Source organism: Geotrypetes seraphini, chromosome 7 (assembly GCF_902459505.1).
Source record: "Geotrypetes seraphini chromosome 7, aGeoSer1.1, whole genome shotgun sequence".
NCBI classification, from domain to species: domain Eukaryota; kingdom Metazoa; phylum Chordata; class Amphibia; order Gymnophiona; family Dermophiidae; genus Geotrypetes; species Geotrypetes seraphini.
The window spans coordinates 193,499,759-193,512,531 of record NC_047090.1 but is presented as its reverse complement, the minus strand read 5'-3'; the positions used below and the strand labels follow the sequence as shown (position 1 = coordinate 193,512,531).

General features: G+C 48.0%; 1 protein-coding gene across 4 annotated transcripts in view; it reads right to left on the bottom strand.

Moving 5' to 3' along the window:
* The window catches only part of MLH3 (mutL homolog 3), a 182,821-nt gene extending 171,315 nt beyond the window's left edge, over nucleotides 1-11,506 (bottom strand). For 2 of the 4 annotated variants that reach the window (XM_033952510.1, XM_033952512.1), the window contains exon 1: nucleotides 8,382-11,506. In XM_033952510.1, the coding sequence (XP_033808401.1) occupies nucleotides 8,382-11,346 (2,965 nt within the window). In that variant the 5' untranslated portion in view covers nucleotides 11,347-11,506. The remainder of the gene's footprint in view (nucleotides 1-8,381) is intronic. The other 2 variants (XM_033952509.1, XM_033952511.1) reach the window with 1 other exon arrangement.
* Between the last annotated feature and the right edge of the window lie 1,267 nt (nucleotides 11,507-12,773).

Sequence of the window (12,773 nt, the reverse complement as noted above, 5' to 3'; positions counted from 1 at the left end):
ACCCGCAACGCCTCGCCCCCGATCGGGGAAGACCGACCGCGCCCTCGAGGCGAACCCCGTGAGCGCTTCGGCTTCCTCGGCCGGCGCCTCGACCGAGTCCGAGGCGAGGGCGAAGACCCCCGGGAGGACCTCGAGGACGATGAGGAGGAAATGCGGCGGACCCGACGCACCTTGTCCCGGGGCCGCACGCTACGCTCCGGCTGATCCCCCGCGGTCGATGGTAAGACCGAAACCGAGGCCGAGGCCGAGGCCGAGGCGGGCGGAGCCTCGACAGCCGAGACCGAGGTCGGAGGAGCCCCGGTCTCCGAGGTCGAGGGAGCCCCGGCACCCGAGGCCGAGGTCGCCGAGGCCGAGGTCGCCGAGGCAACAGCCGCCGGGGTCGAAGCCCGTTGCAGCTGTTCCAGGGCCCCCGACAGCTCAGTTGATATGAGCGCTCTGAGGAGCTCCTGGAAAGCCGGGATCCCGACGAAGGTCGGGAGGTCCGAATCCGGGGCATGCTCCCTGGAGGGCGACCTCGGTCTCGAGTGTTCCCTCGGGGCTTGCACGGGCGGGGCCCGAGGCGGGGCCGAGAACGACCCACCCGCCTTGGTCGAAGCAGAGGACGGCTTCTTTGCAGACCCTGTAGGGGATGGAAAGGAGGACTTACCCGAGGTAGCCTTCGTTCCCGAGGTCGACTTGGAAGTCGAAGGGCGAGGAGAGGCCGAGGGCCCCGAGGACGCCGAGGCCGAGGTCGAGGCCGGGGCCGAAGCCGAGGCCGACGTCGAGGCCTTTACCACGGGGTCCGCCTTAAACAACTCCGCCATTCTGGCCCTCCTGCGACGGAGAGCCCTGGGTTGAAACGTGGAACAACGATCGCACGAGGTGGTAGGGTGTTCCGGGCCCAGACAAACGATGCACCACCGGTGGGGGTCTGTAATAGAGAGCAGCCTCTCGCACCGGCTGCACTTTTTGAAGCCCGTTACAGGACGGGACATCAACGACGAAACTGGCCGGGAACGATCGACGTCCCGCGGCCACGGCTGCCGGGAGCCCCCGGAGCCCAACGAGAAGACAAAAATTTTTGTTTTTGATTTGAAAAGGAAAAGAACAGAAAAGAACAGAAATCAAAAAGCACAGCGACCGAAAAAATCAGACGCGGTGTCAGGAAGCAGCGACACAAAAAAGATTAGGAGCTCACAATCCACAGGGCTTACTGGCTCCGCGGAAAAAAATGAACTGAGGACCACGAGGTGGAACGCGCCCTCTAGTGGGCGAGGAAGCAGACACATGCGTGGTGCAGTGTGCAAACTTGAAACTTCTAGCAAGTTTGCTTGAAAAGCTGTCCGCGCTGGGGCTCCGTAGATGACGTCACCCACATGTGAGAATATCATGCCTGCTTGTCCTGGGATAATATGCTGCCTGCTTGTCCTGGGATAAGTAATAGAACCTGGTCAATTTTCAGAGGATTGAGTTTGTGAGGAGCTAGCTAAAATAAAGGTAGACAAAGCGATGGGGCTGGATGGTGTACATCTGAGGGTGCTGAAGGAACTTAGGGAAATTCTGGTAGCTCTGCTGACATAAGAATTACCGCTGCTGGGTCAGACCAGTGGTCCATCGCGCCCAGCAGTCTGCTCCCACGGCAGACCTTAGATCAAAGACCAGTGTCCTAATTGGGTCTAGCCTTACCTGTGCACGTTTTGGTTCAGCAGGAACTTGTCTATCCCTGGAGGGTGTTTTCCATTACAACAGTCTCTAGAGTCGGAAGTGGTACCGGAGGATGTGGTCCCTCTCCACAAAAGTGGAAGTAGGGAATTACAGGACGGTAAGTCTGACTTCTGTGGTAAGCAAATTAATGGAAACGCTTTTAAAACAAGTTTCTGGAATCCTGTGGATTACAGGACTGGAGGCAACAAGGATTCACTAGAGGTAGGTCTTGTCAGACAAATCTGATCAATTTCTTTGACTGGGTGATCAGAGAATTGGATAGAGGATGTGTTCCATACAGACATCTAATAAATAAACAGTGCCCTTGCGATGGGTCACGGGCTGAGTCAGGAAATGGTTGTGGAAGGCGACAGAGGGTAGTGATCAATGGAGATCGCTCAGAGGAAAGGGATGTTACCAGTGGTGTGCCTCAAGGTTCTGTTCTTGGGCCTGTTCTTTTTAACATTTTTATAAACAATATTGCTGAAGGGTTGTCGGGTAAGATTTGCATCTTTGCAGATGATACTAAAATCTGCAATAGAGTAGACATGCCGGATGGTGTGAACAACATGAAGATCTGGAGAAGCTTGAAGAATCGTCTGAAATTTGGCACCTAAAATTTAATGCTAAGAAATGCAAGATCATGCATTTGGGCTGCAAAAACCAGAGGGAATGGTAGTTTAGGGGGTGAAGAACTTATGTGTATGACAGAAGAGCGGGACTTGGGTGTGATTATGTGATGATCTTAAGGTAGCCAAACAGGTTGAAAAAGTGACGGTGAGAGCTAGAAGGATGCTAGGAAGATGTGGTAGACCAGTAGGAAAAAGGAGGTATTGATGCCTCTGTATAAGACTCTGGTGAGACCTCATTTAGAATATTGTGTACAATTCTGGAAGCCGCACCTTCAAACAGATATAATAAAAGGATGGAGTCAGTCCAGAGGAAGGCTACTAAAATGGTGTGTGATCTTCGTGATAAGGCATCTGTATACTTTGGAGGAAAGGTGGGAGAGGGGAGATATGATGGAAAAATTATGTTCTTACCTGTTAATTTTCTTTCCTTTAGACGCAGATGAATCCAAAGACCGATGGGATAGCACACATCTACCAGCAGGTGAAGAGAGTAACTGATTAACAGGTGGTCCTATTGGCTGGCACGCCTCCTGCATCTTCAGTATTGCTCCTTGCCCAAGCATCCGTAACCATCAATATGCTTAGCATGTAAAAACTTATTTCCCATAATAAATTTCAAAAGGTAATAATACAGAATAAAACTATCAATGATAACAGACTTCGAAAGTTGCAAAAGAAAAAAACTACAAGTCAATATCCAGAAAGGGTGGGGCTCTGGATTCATCTGCTGCAGATGAATCCAGAGACCAATGGGATGTTACAAAGCAATCCTCAATCTGGGTGGGAAGCAAACGCTGCCTCCGCAACAACCGATGCACTAAACGCAGCCTCTGCATGCGCCCCCACATCCATCTGGTAATGCTGAAATAAAGTATTCTTGGAAGACCAAGTAGCCGCATAACAAAACTCCTCCAAGGAATAAACCTCTTGAGTCCAAGTAGCTGCCATTTAGTGCTGCCCGATTCACAATTCGAATCAATTAAAAAATATAAAAAATCAGCCTCCCGATTCAATGGCCGACCCTTCCCCCATGCCTTTCTAAAGCAGGAGCTGCAGCGCTGCCTCTTGCTGGCCATCTGTTGCTGCTGTTCCTGCTTGAGGGGGGAGGGTCGGTCAGAAAGGCCTCCCCCAGCTTCCCCGCTCTTGCCTCCTTTATGCTAATAGGGAAGCTTGCAGGTGTTATAGCAATCCCTGCAGCTGCCCGTGGTCCTCAATGGCACGTTCTTTCTGCTACATCCTGCCCCTGCTCTGACATCAGGAGCAGGATCGCGGCAGAGAGAACGTGCTGCTGAGGACCACGGGCAGCTTCAGGGATCGCTATAACACCAGCGAGGCTGCAAGCTGACCTATTAGCGTTAAGGAGGTAAGAGCGGAGAAGATGCAGGCTGCGGGGGGGAGCAGGCGTTTGTTCGCGGCGGGGGAAGGAGAAAATGTGCCTTTGCGGCGGGGGGGAGCAAGCCTTCGCACGGGGAGAAAGTGCCTTCATGGGGGGGGGAACAGGTCTTCGTGACGGGGAGCAGGCCTTCAGGGCAGGAAGGCAGGCCTATGCACAGGAAGGAGTAAGAGAAGGGAGATGCCAGACCTGGGGTGAAGTGAAGGGAAGAGAGACCAAAAAGAGGGGGACGAAAGCAGAGGAGAGGTGCTGGACTAATGAAGAGAGGGGTAGGAAGAGAAAAATTCAAGACCACAAGGGGAAGGGTACAAGAGGGAGAGATACTGCTCCAAAGTAGGTGGGCAAGGTGCAGGATGGCAGAAGATAGTAGGAGAAAGCCTGTTCCCGGGGAAGGGGATACAGGAAGTAAGGAAGAGAGAAAGAAGAAGCTGGATATGGGGAGAGATAAGATGCTGAGCATGGAGGGAGCATAAGAACAGGGACACAGAAGAGAGATGCTGGATGAAAGGGTAGATGAAAAAAGGAGAGATGGTGGATCTGTGGATGGTGGGTTCCATCGCTGCAGCTGCGGAGGGATGGAAATGAAAAAAAGGAAATATGCCAGACCTCCGGGGGAGGAAAGGGAAACAGAAACGGAGGACTGAGATGGAAGATGAATGGTTAGCACGGAGAAAGAAGGAGAGCCTGATCAGAAGACAACCAGACTAACATGGGACCAACAAGATTTGAAAAATGCCCAGACAACAAAAGGTAGGAAAAATAATTTTATTTTCTGTTTTGTGATTACAATATGTCAGATTTGAAATGTGTATCCTTCCAAAGCTGGTGTTGGATCGCAAACGTGAGCTAGGACACAGTTCTTCAACCGCCGGTCCGCAGACCGGTGCCGGTCCTCAAACAAAATCTTGCTGGTCCGAAGGATTCGGTCCCCGCCGCAACGAAAGGCCGGCGTCAGCTGACTTGCAACTTCCTGTTGCAGTCGCTGTGCCGGGACTCCTGCCTTCCACCGCGTTTGCCTCCTGCCTTGTCTCCGCACCTTCAGACCAGCAGCGGCAGCTCTGTATGCTTTTAACTTCGGCACAGAGCTGCCCCTAATCAATAGTTTAGCGCGGTTTCATAAGGCAGCCTCGGGGCCTTTGCTAGGCCGGCCCTAATCGCATCATCGAAACGGGCCGGCTATCAAAGGCCCCGAGGCTGCCTCATGAAACCGCGCTAAACTATTGATTAGGGGCAGCTATGTGCCGAAGTTAGAAGTACACAGAGCTGCCGCTGTTGGTCTGGACTCTTGGGCCGCTGAAGGAGGGCAAAGAGCAGCTGTCCTGGAGGTTTCCCTTCCTCTGTCTTTGCAGGTCCCTTTTTTCCACCTTTTTTTTTTTTCCTTCAAACGGCAACGGGCCCCAGCATCGACATCAATCAAGTAAGTTCCACTGTTCCTTGCAAGCGGTTCTGCTCGGCCAAAGCTTCCCCTCTGACATGAGCCACCCTCAGGGGAAAGAAAGTGACCCACAAAGGTGAGGGGAAGGGGGGCAGATGATGGAAGTTGGGGGGGAGAGAGAGAGAGCGAAGGGGCAGATGATGGAAGTGAGAAGAAGGGAGAGAGAGCAGAAGGCAGATGGATGTCAGTTGAGAGGGGAGAGCAGATGCTGAATGGAAGTGGGGAAAGAACACATACTGGATGGAAGGAGGAAATAAATAAAGGGGGAAGAAAATAGTAAGATAATGGAGGGGTGAGGGAAAGGGGTGACAAGCTGTGCGTAGACACAGTGAAAAGAGGGAAACGGGACTAAATAGTAAGAAAGAATTTAATTTAGATGGAGGCAGAAAATAGAGAAGGAAGACCAGAGAAGAAAAGGGAAGAGAGCAGAGAATGATATCAGATCTGAGTGGAGGAAATGAGAAGAGAGATATGCTAAAAAACACAGGGGGGAGGGAAGGATAGAGATGCCAGACCATGAGGGGAACAGAAGGAAGATGATGGATGCCAGACCAAATTGGGGGGGGGGGCAGGAGGAGAGATGGCAGGGAAAGACAGACAGTGAATGGTAGGGGCAGATGCTGGACTGAAGAGACAGAAGGTTATCATGCTGCTGTACCGGGCCATGGTACGCCCTCACCTGGAGTACTGCGTCCAGCACTGGTCACCGTACATGAAGAAGGACACGGTACTACTCGAAAGGGTCCAGAGAAGAGCGACTAAAATGGTTAAGGGGCTGGAGGAGTTGCCGTATAGCGAAAGATTAGAGAAACTGGGCCTCTTCTCCCTTGAGCAGAGGAGATTGAAAGGGGACATGACAGAAACATTCAAGGTACTGAAGGGAATAGACTTAGTAGCTAAGGACAGGTTGTTCACCCTCTGCAAGGCAGGGAGAACGAGAGGGTACTCTCTAAAGTTGAAAGGGGATAGATTCCGTACAAACGTAAGGAAGTTCTGTGGTAGAAAGCTCGAACCTCTTCCAGAGGTTATAGGGGAAAACACCCTCCAAGGATTCAAAACAAAGTTAGACAAGTTCCTGCTGAACAAGAACGTGCGCTGGTAGAGCTAGTCTCCGTTAGGGTGCTGGTCTTAGACCAGAGGGCTGCCGCATGAGCGGAATGCTGGTCATGATGGACCTCTGGTCTGACCCAGCAGTGGCAATTCTTATGTTCTTAGGGCAGACACTGGCTGGAAGAGAGTGAAAAGGCAATGAAAGCAGAAACCAGAGACGACAAAAGGTAAAAAAAAATAATTTTATTTCTATCTTGTGATTCAAATATATCAGATTTGAAATATGTATCTTGCTAGACATAATTGGGGAGTGCAAAGCCCAGGCAGTGCCTTTTTAGCTTCCAGCTAGCTTAGGGCTCTCTCTGACCAGGGGGCAGTTGCCCTAGTTCCACTCCCCTAACACCATTCCTGTCATGTGTGACTGTGGTATTCTGTTACTTGATATTTGTGTAGCATTCTGTAATAATTTGGCTTATTCAGTTTTCTTGATAGTAGAGGGGATATATGTGAAGGGGAGGGGAGACAGAGGTTTTGTTGATCTTTGCCCTGTATTATTTGTATTTATAAAATGACAATTGTATAGAATATTGTTTCTTTTTATACTTTAATAAAATATGTTCAATATAAAATTATAACTATTTGAGGCTTGTGCGAATGGGATCAGATGGTTTGTGGGACCGAGCTCGCGGGGACGGGGCAGAGATGGTTTTTAAAAAAAAAATTTCAGTCTTAGTAGTTTGCCGGTCCACGAAATAATTATTTTATTTCTGCCGGTCCATAGGTGTAAAAAGGTTGAAGAACACTGAGCTAGGATTTAATAGAGAGAGGAAAAGTATTTTTGTTTGTTTATTTTGTTTACACCACAGGACCAGTGTGGGTAGGAAAGGGCAAAGAGGCTATAAAATAAACCCACCAGGATGTCTGGAAAAAACCACCCAATTGGGAAGGAAAATTGAAGTGAATCGAATCGAAAAATCGATTCAATAGGATGAATCGAATCGAAATTTTTTTTTCCTTGAATCGGGCAGCACTACTGCCATTGCTCTGGCTGAATGGTCATGAAGTTCTTCCGCCAACCGCTTCCCTACCATCAAGTACGCGTAAAAAATGTCCTCCTGGACCCTTTGAGCGATGGAGGCTTTGGTTACTGTGGATGGGCAGAGTAGGTGGGTCATTTGGCCTTTATCTGCTGTCATGTTTCTAAGTGTGTAATTTCCACCTGAAAATAACATCTATAAATCATACTGATACTGTGCATCTCAGACATCTGCTCCTATTGTAACTCAGGGATAGAGGCCACCTTGACCTACTCAAACAGGAATACACTCCTCTCCTCCCACCCAGACCTTTACTAGCACCACCTGCAGATTCAGGCTCCATACACAGCCCTCAGGCCTTAAAAGATTTTCCACTCCTTTTCTATTACTTAGAAAACAACATGAACTGAACAGACTTTCATGATTCATTATGTCAGCCTTTCACATCAGGATTTTGAACATGTGCTCTTATCCCCTTCCCTTAAAAAAAAACAACAACCTAAGAGCCTACATTTACTAAGCTTTGTTTCCAAAAGAGACAAAATTAAGAAAAAAATATTCTATTAACGATACTAAAAAAAAAATGTGGAACTTCTTGCATCAGACTTCTCCAGCTAAAAATGTTTTCCTCCCTCTACCTTGCGTCACAACTGAATAGACCCATGTAGTTTTAAAAGCACCTATACAACAATGTTGGTTATCGTAATACTTTTATTGATTTCATGAAATGTATCAGAAAACCAATACAGCCTTTAGCTTGATATTTGGGGGAAAAAAATGGATGCAAAAATCAATGATTACAGTACGATTAAAGGATAAGAACTCTATTCGCTTAAATATATTCCCTCACCCAACCTTTTACAGTACTAACTGCCTCTTCTACAAAGCCGCGCTAACGGCCCCGAAGCTCTTTAAATCTCTATGGGCTTCGGGGCCATTAGCGCAGCTCAGCCGCTAGCGTGGCTTCATAAAAGAGGCCCTAAGTGTCCAGGCAATTATAAGTATTAAGATGACTCATGGTAAGTACCACTTGAAAGTCAGTATAACTAGAAATACTGTACCACCTGAGCAATGAATCAAAGGCTAGACTAAACAGAACAAATAGGTGGTGACAACAGAAATCCAAGTTACATATGGGAAGTAAGACATACCATTCCCGGACACAACATTCACAGCAAGAGTAGTCAGATCTTTAGTGCAAACTGTCTGATTCTCTTTAGAGGGGGCACTGTAACTGCTCAGTCCAGTGTCTCTGTTGACATATACTGTTCTGCCTAGTGAAACGTCAAAATAGTGTAACCAATTACAGGAGGTAGGACTCTTGCCATCATTTATATACTGAAAAGCATCTTCACTTGGGGCATCTTCCAATTTACATGGTAAGGAAATGTCTGAAAATTTACTAGTTTGAAACTCTTGTTTCAAAGATACATTCAGCATATCTGCATTGGTATACTTGCCACCAGAATAAACTTTTATGTTCTCCAAGTCTGGATAAATATCTGAATTGTTTGCAAATTCCCCAGCTGTAAACACAGAACACTTTGTATGTTCTTCTCCATCACAGTTTGCAGTATTGCTGCTGTTGAAGTTTCTCATGATTTCAGCTGTATAATTAAGCTTATGGCTTTCAGTCTGGCTATTTACAGATAATGTTTGACTCTGATTTATGGCCTCATTTGCCTCTAAGAGTTCACAAGCTGCGTTAACTTTATGGCTTAGGTTAGCTTGGGATTCTTCCACAAAATGTCTGGTCTTTTCTGGAATTAAAGCTTTTCTATGATCACCTTTCATCCTAGTTAATTTAGTAGCTAAACTTAGAGATGCAGGAGAATTTGCAGACTTGTCTTGATGCACAGTGTAATTTGACTGTATCCGAGATTGTCTTTTTAACCAAGTGATCTTGTTACCCAATAAAATGTCATCTTTTGAGTTCGGACACTTCTCCACAGACCAATTACAAGAATTATCTAAATCAAGAGTATCCAGGCTACTGTTTTTAGACCCAAAAGGTTCCACATTTGTGTTCTCACAATCACTAAAAGGTTCAAAATTGTTATTCCAGATTCCAGAGCATTCTGGTTCTGTTAAAGCAAGAGAAGACACACGATTACATTTTTTATTGCCATCTTGAGAAGATGCAGAATTCTTCGCTTTCCCATAATGTCTCCTAAACCTCTCTAATGATCCAACATGTGTAACCAAACTCAGCTTTCCGGGGTCGGAAAAAACTAATTTTGGGGTTTTAGCCTGTCTGTCTGTAAAGTTTTTTGCAAGCAACACATCAGAGATATTTAAGAGCGAGGCATCATTACAATGCTGTGTGCTATCATCTCTTTCCCCCCTTTGATCAGATATATAAAAGCTCTCCTGATTTTTCCTCTCTTTTAAAGTGAGCTTCTCCTTCCAGCTGCTTTGCAAATTGGCAGCTTTCTTCAAACCACCTGCCAAACACACATTTTCAGTATGTGCTGAAACACTGATCTCATTTCCAAATATTTCTTGAGCACTTACAGGACCCAGTCTAGAAAATAGCCTTAATGAATCATTTTGTATTTCACTGATCTCAGCAACTTCATTTGGCATCATGTGAGTTCTGAGGTCTGTAAAACACGGTTCCATCTGCACAAAATCAACATCTTTCTTTCTTTCTTCATTCTCTTTTTTTCTTATGTCACATTCCTCTGAAGATGTTGTTTCATCTCTTATTTCATGAGCACCATGAAATCTTTTCATGCTGCTCTCCTGTGCCATTAGATTACAATCGCTAAATAAGATGCCAGTACTATCTGTTGGCTGATTGCATTTCAGTGTCATTCCTTCTGCTTCAGAATCCTCTATCAGAAGTGGTGTTTGAGCATTGTGATGTCCTACGGCTTGTCCACAGGTAACAGGAGACGAAAGGTCATCTACCCCCTGTTGTAGACAGATCGGTGTTTCTTGGTTTCCACCATCTTCTCCATCTGGATTCCCTGACTCCGTGTTTCTTTTTGCAGCTTTGGAGCTGAAGCGAGACAACTCATAATTCTCCCTAACGTCTGCGCATGGCTCAGGTCCAGGCTGGAGTTTTTCGGTGCTGAACAAGCGAAAGCCATTTCTGTCCTGAAATTCTTTGACGTCTTCACTGGAGGGCTCAACGCGCAAATGTTCTCTGTTTAAGAACCTCCGTACGCCTTCTTCGACGCAGTGCAGCACTCCGTCCCAGTTCCTGAATCCCAGCTCGTACTCGGACTCGGAGTGCAGGCCTGTCACGTTCAGGACGTAGACCCCGTGAAGCTGGGCCGCAGCGCGCTTGCAAATGGCGCTTTCCTTCTGCAGTAAGAAGTCGATCAAGCGGTGCACTTTGGTCCGCAGCAGCAGCCGCCGGCCGTTGACGTACAGGAACTGCAGGCTCCGGCTCGAATGCGCCTCCGCGCTGACGTGGCCGCGCACGTCGAAGCCCCGGCGGCTGAAGCGCAGCGGCCGCAAGCCGCGGGAGCGGCTCGGGCCGTAGAGCTGGGCGAAGCGCGCGCAGCCGTCGCGGGCCTTGGGCAGCCGCAGCAGCAGCCGAGCCGAGGCGTCGTCTCGCAGCGAGAAGGAGACGCCGGGGTGCAGCAGGGCCACGGCCTCGAGCCGCCGCCGCGCGCGCTCCACTTCCAGGGCGCCGCGCACGCGCCCCCGGCGCACCGGCAGGTTGTAGAAGAGGTCGCAGACGGTGACGGTGGTGCCCGCGCTGGGCCTGGCGTCCGGCGCCTGGCGGAGCGCGTGGGCCCGGCCCTTGAGGAAGAGCTTGGCGAAGGTGTGGGGCGCGGCGCGGCCTCGCGACGAGATCTCGAGCAATCCGGCCGCGTCCGCCAGGCTGGCGAGGAACTCTCCCCGGAAGCCGTAGAGGCGCGGCGCGCGGCCCTTGCTGGTGAAGTAGCGGCGGCCCGCCTGCTCCACGTCCTCTCGGCTCATGCCCGCGCCGTTGTCCACCACCTGCAGCCGCAGCCGCTCCATGTCCACGCGCACCGCCACGCAGCTGGCCTGCGCGTCCAGGCTGTTGAGCAGCAGCTCCTCCACACACTGCGCGGGGCACGAGGCGGCCAGGCCCGAGCGCAGCGCGCTTCGCGCCTCCAACGGCAGCGCGCGGATCATGGCTCCAACGGCTTCAGTCCCGCGCCAGCGTTAGCCCAGCCTAGTCGCGCCTCTGGGTGACGTCACCGACGGAGCCCGGATGCGGAAGCCTTCTGTCCCCGCAGCATCCATAGAAGCCTCAGGACTGACAGAAGAGAGCCTCCATTTGAACCAATTGACAAGGCTCATCTGAAGTATCTCACTTGGAAAGTGGTGTTTCTCATTGCCCTCTCTAGCTTTAGTTGCTGATCCACCTTTCAAGGTGTTCCATCATGACAAAGTAGTCCTTCGTACTCATCCGAAATTCCTCCCTAAAGTGGTATCGGAATTTCATATCAACCAATACATTGTTTTTCCGAAGCCTCATTCTCATCCTGAAGAAGTAGCTTTTCATACGCACCAAACCACACGGAACTACTCCTCAACTTTTTGTCTCCTTCGATCCAAATAAGTTGGGACATCCTATCTCTAAGCGTACCATCTCCAACTGGATGGCTGCTTGTATCTCTTTTTTTTTAAAATATTTTTTATTCTTTTTTTAAATTCTTACATCAAGTGAAATACATGTAATACATTCAATTATGAAAAAACACTTGAAATTATTATTAAATGTTCTTACAATGTGAATTAAATAAACCCTTTATCAGAATTTTATATCATATTAATATTACAATAGTTTTCCCTCCCTACCCCTTCTATATGTTCTATACATGTGTTATTATATCTGATCAGTAGAATAATTTGTCAATGGTCCTCATATTTTATTAAATTTTTTAATATAACCTTGTTGTATTGCCAATACTTTTTCCATTTTATATATATGACAAATTGAATTCCACCAAAAAGTGTAATTCAATTTAGTGTAATCCTTCCAGTTCTGAGTAATTTGCTGTATGGCTGCTTGTATCTCATTCTGCTATGCCCAGGCTGGATTACCCCTACACAGTAGAGTCATAAAGTCAGAGCAATGGCAGCTTCAGTAGCTTTCCTCAGATCTACACCTAATGAGAAAATTTGCAAGGCTGCTACTTGGTCCTCGGTTCATACTTTCACTTCTCACTATTGTCTGGATGTTTTCTCCAGACGGGATGGACAGTTTGGCCAAACAGTATTACAAAAATTTATTCTCCTAAATTGCAAACACTCCCACCATCCCATCCTGGTTAGCTTGGAGGTCACCCATATGTGAGAATAGCTGCCTGCTGTCCCTGGATAATACCTATTACGGTAAGTAACTGTGCTTTAGCATTTACCAGTTTCAGATGTCAAGGCAGATGACACCTCAGTAACTATAGAAAAATAGACACTTTTTGGTGGAATTCAATTTGTCATATATATAAAATGGAAAAAGTATTGGCATTACAACAAGGTTATATTAAAAAATGTAATAAAATATGGGGACCATTGACAAATTATTCTACTGATCAGATATAATAACACATGTATAG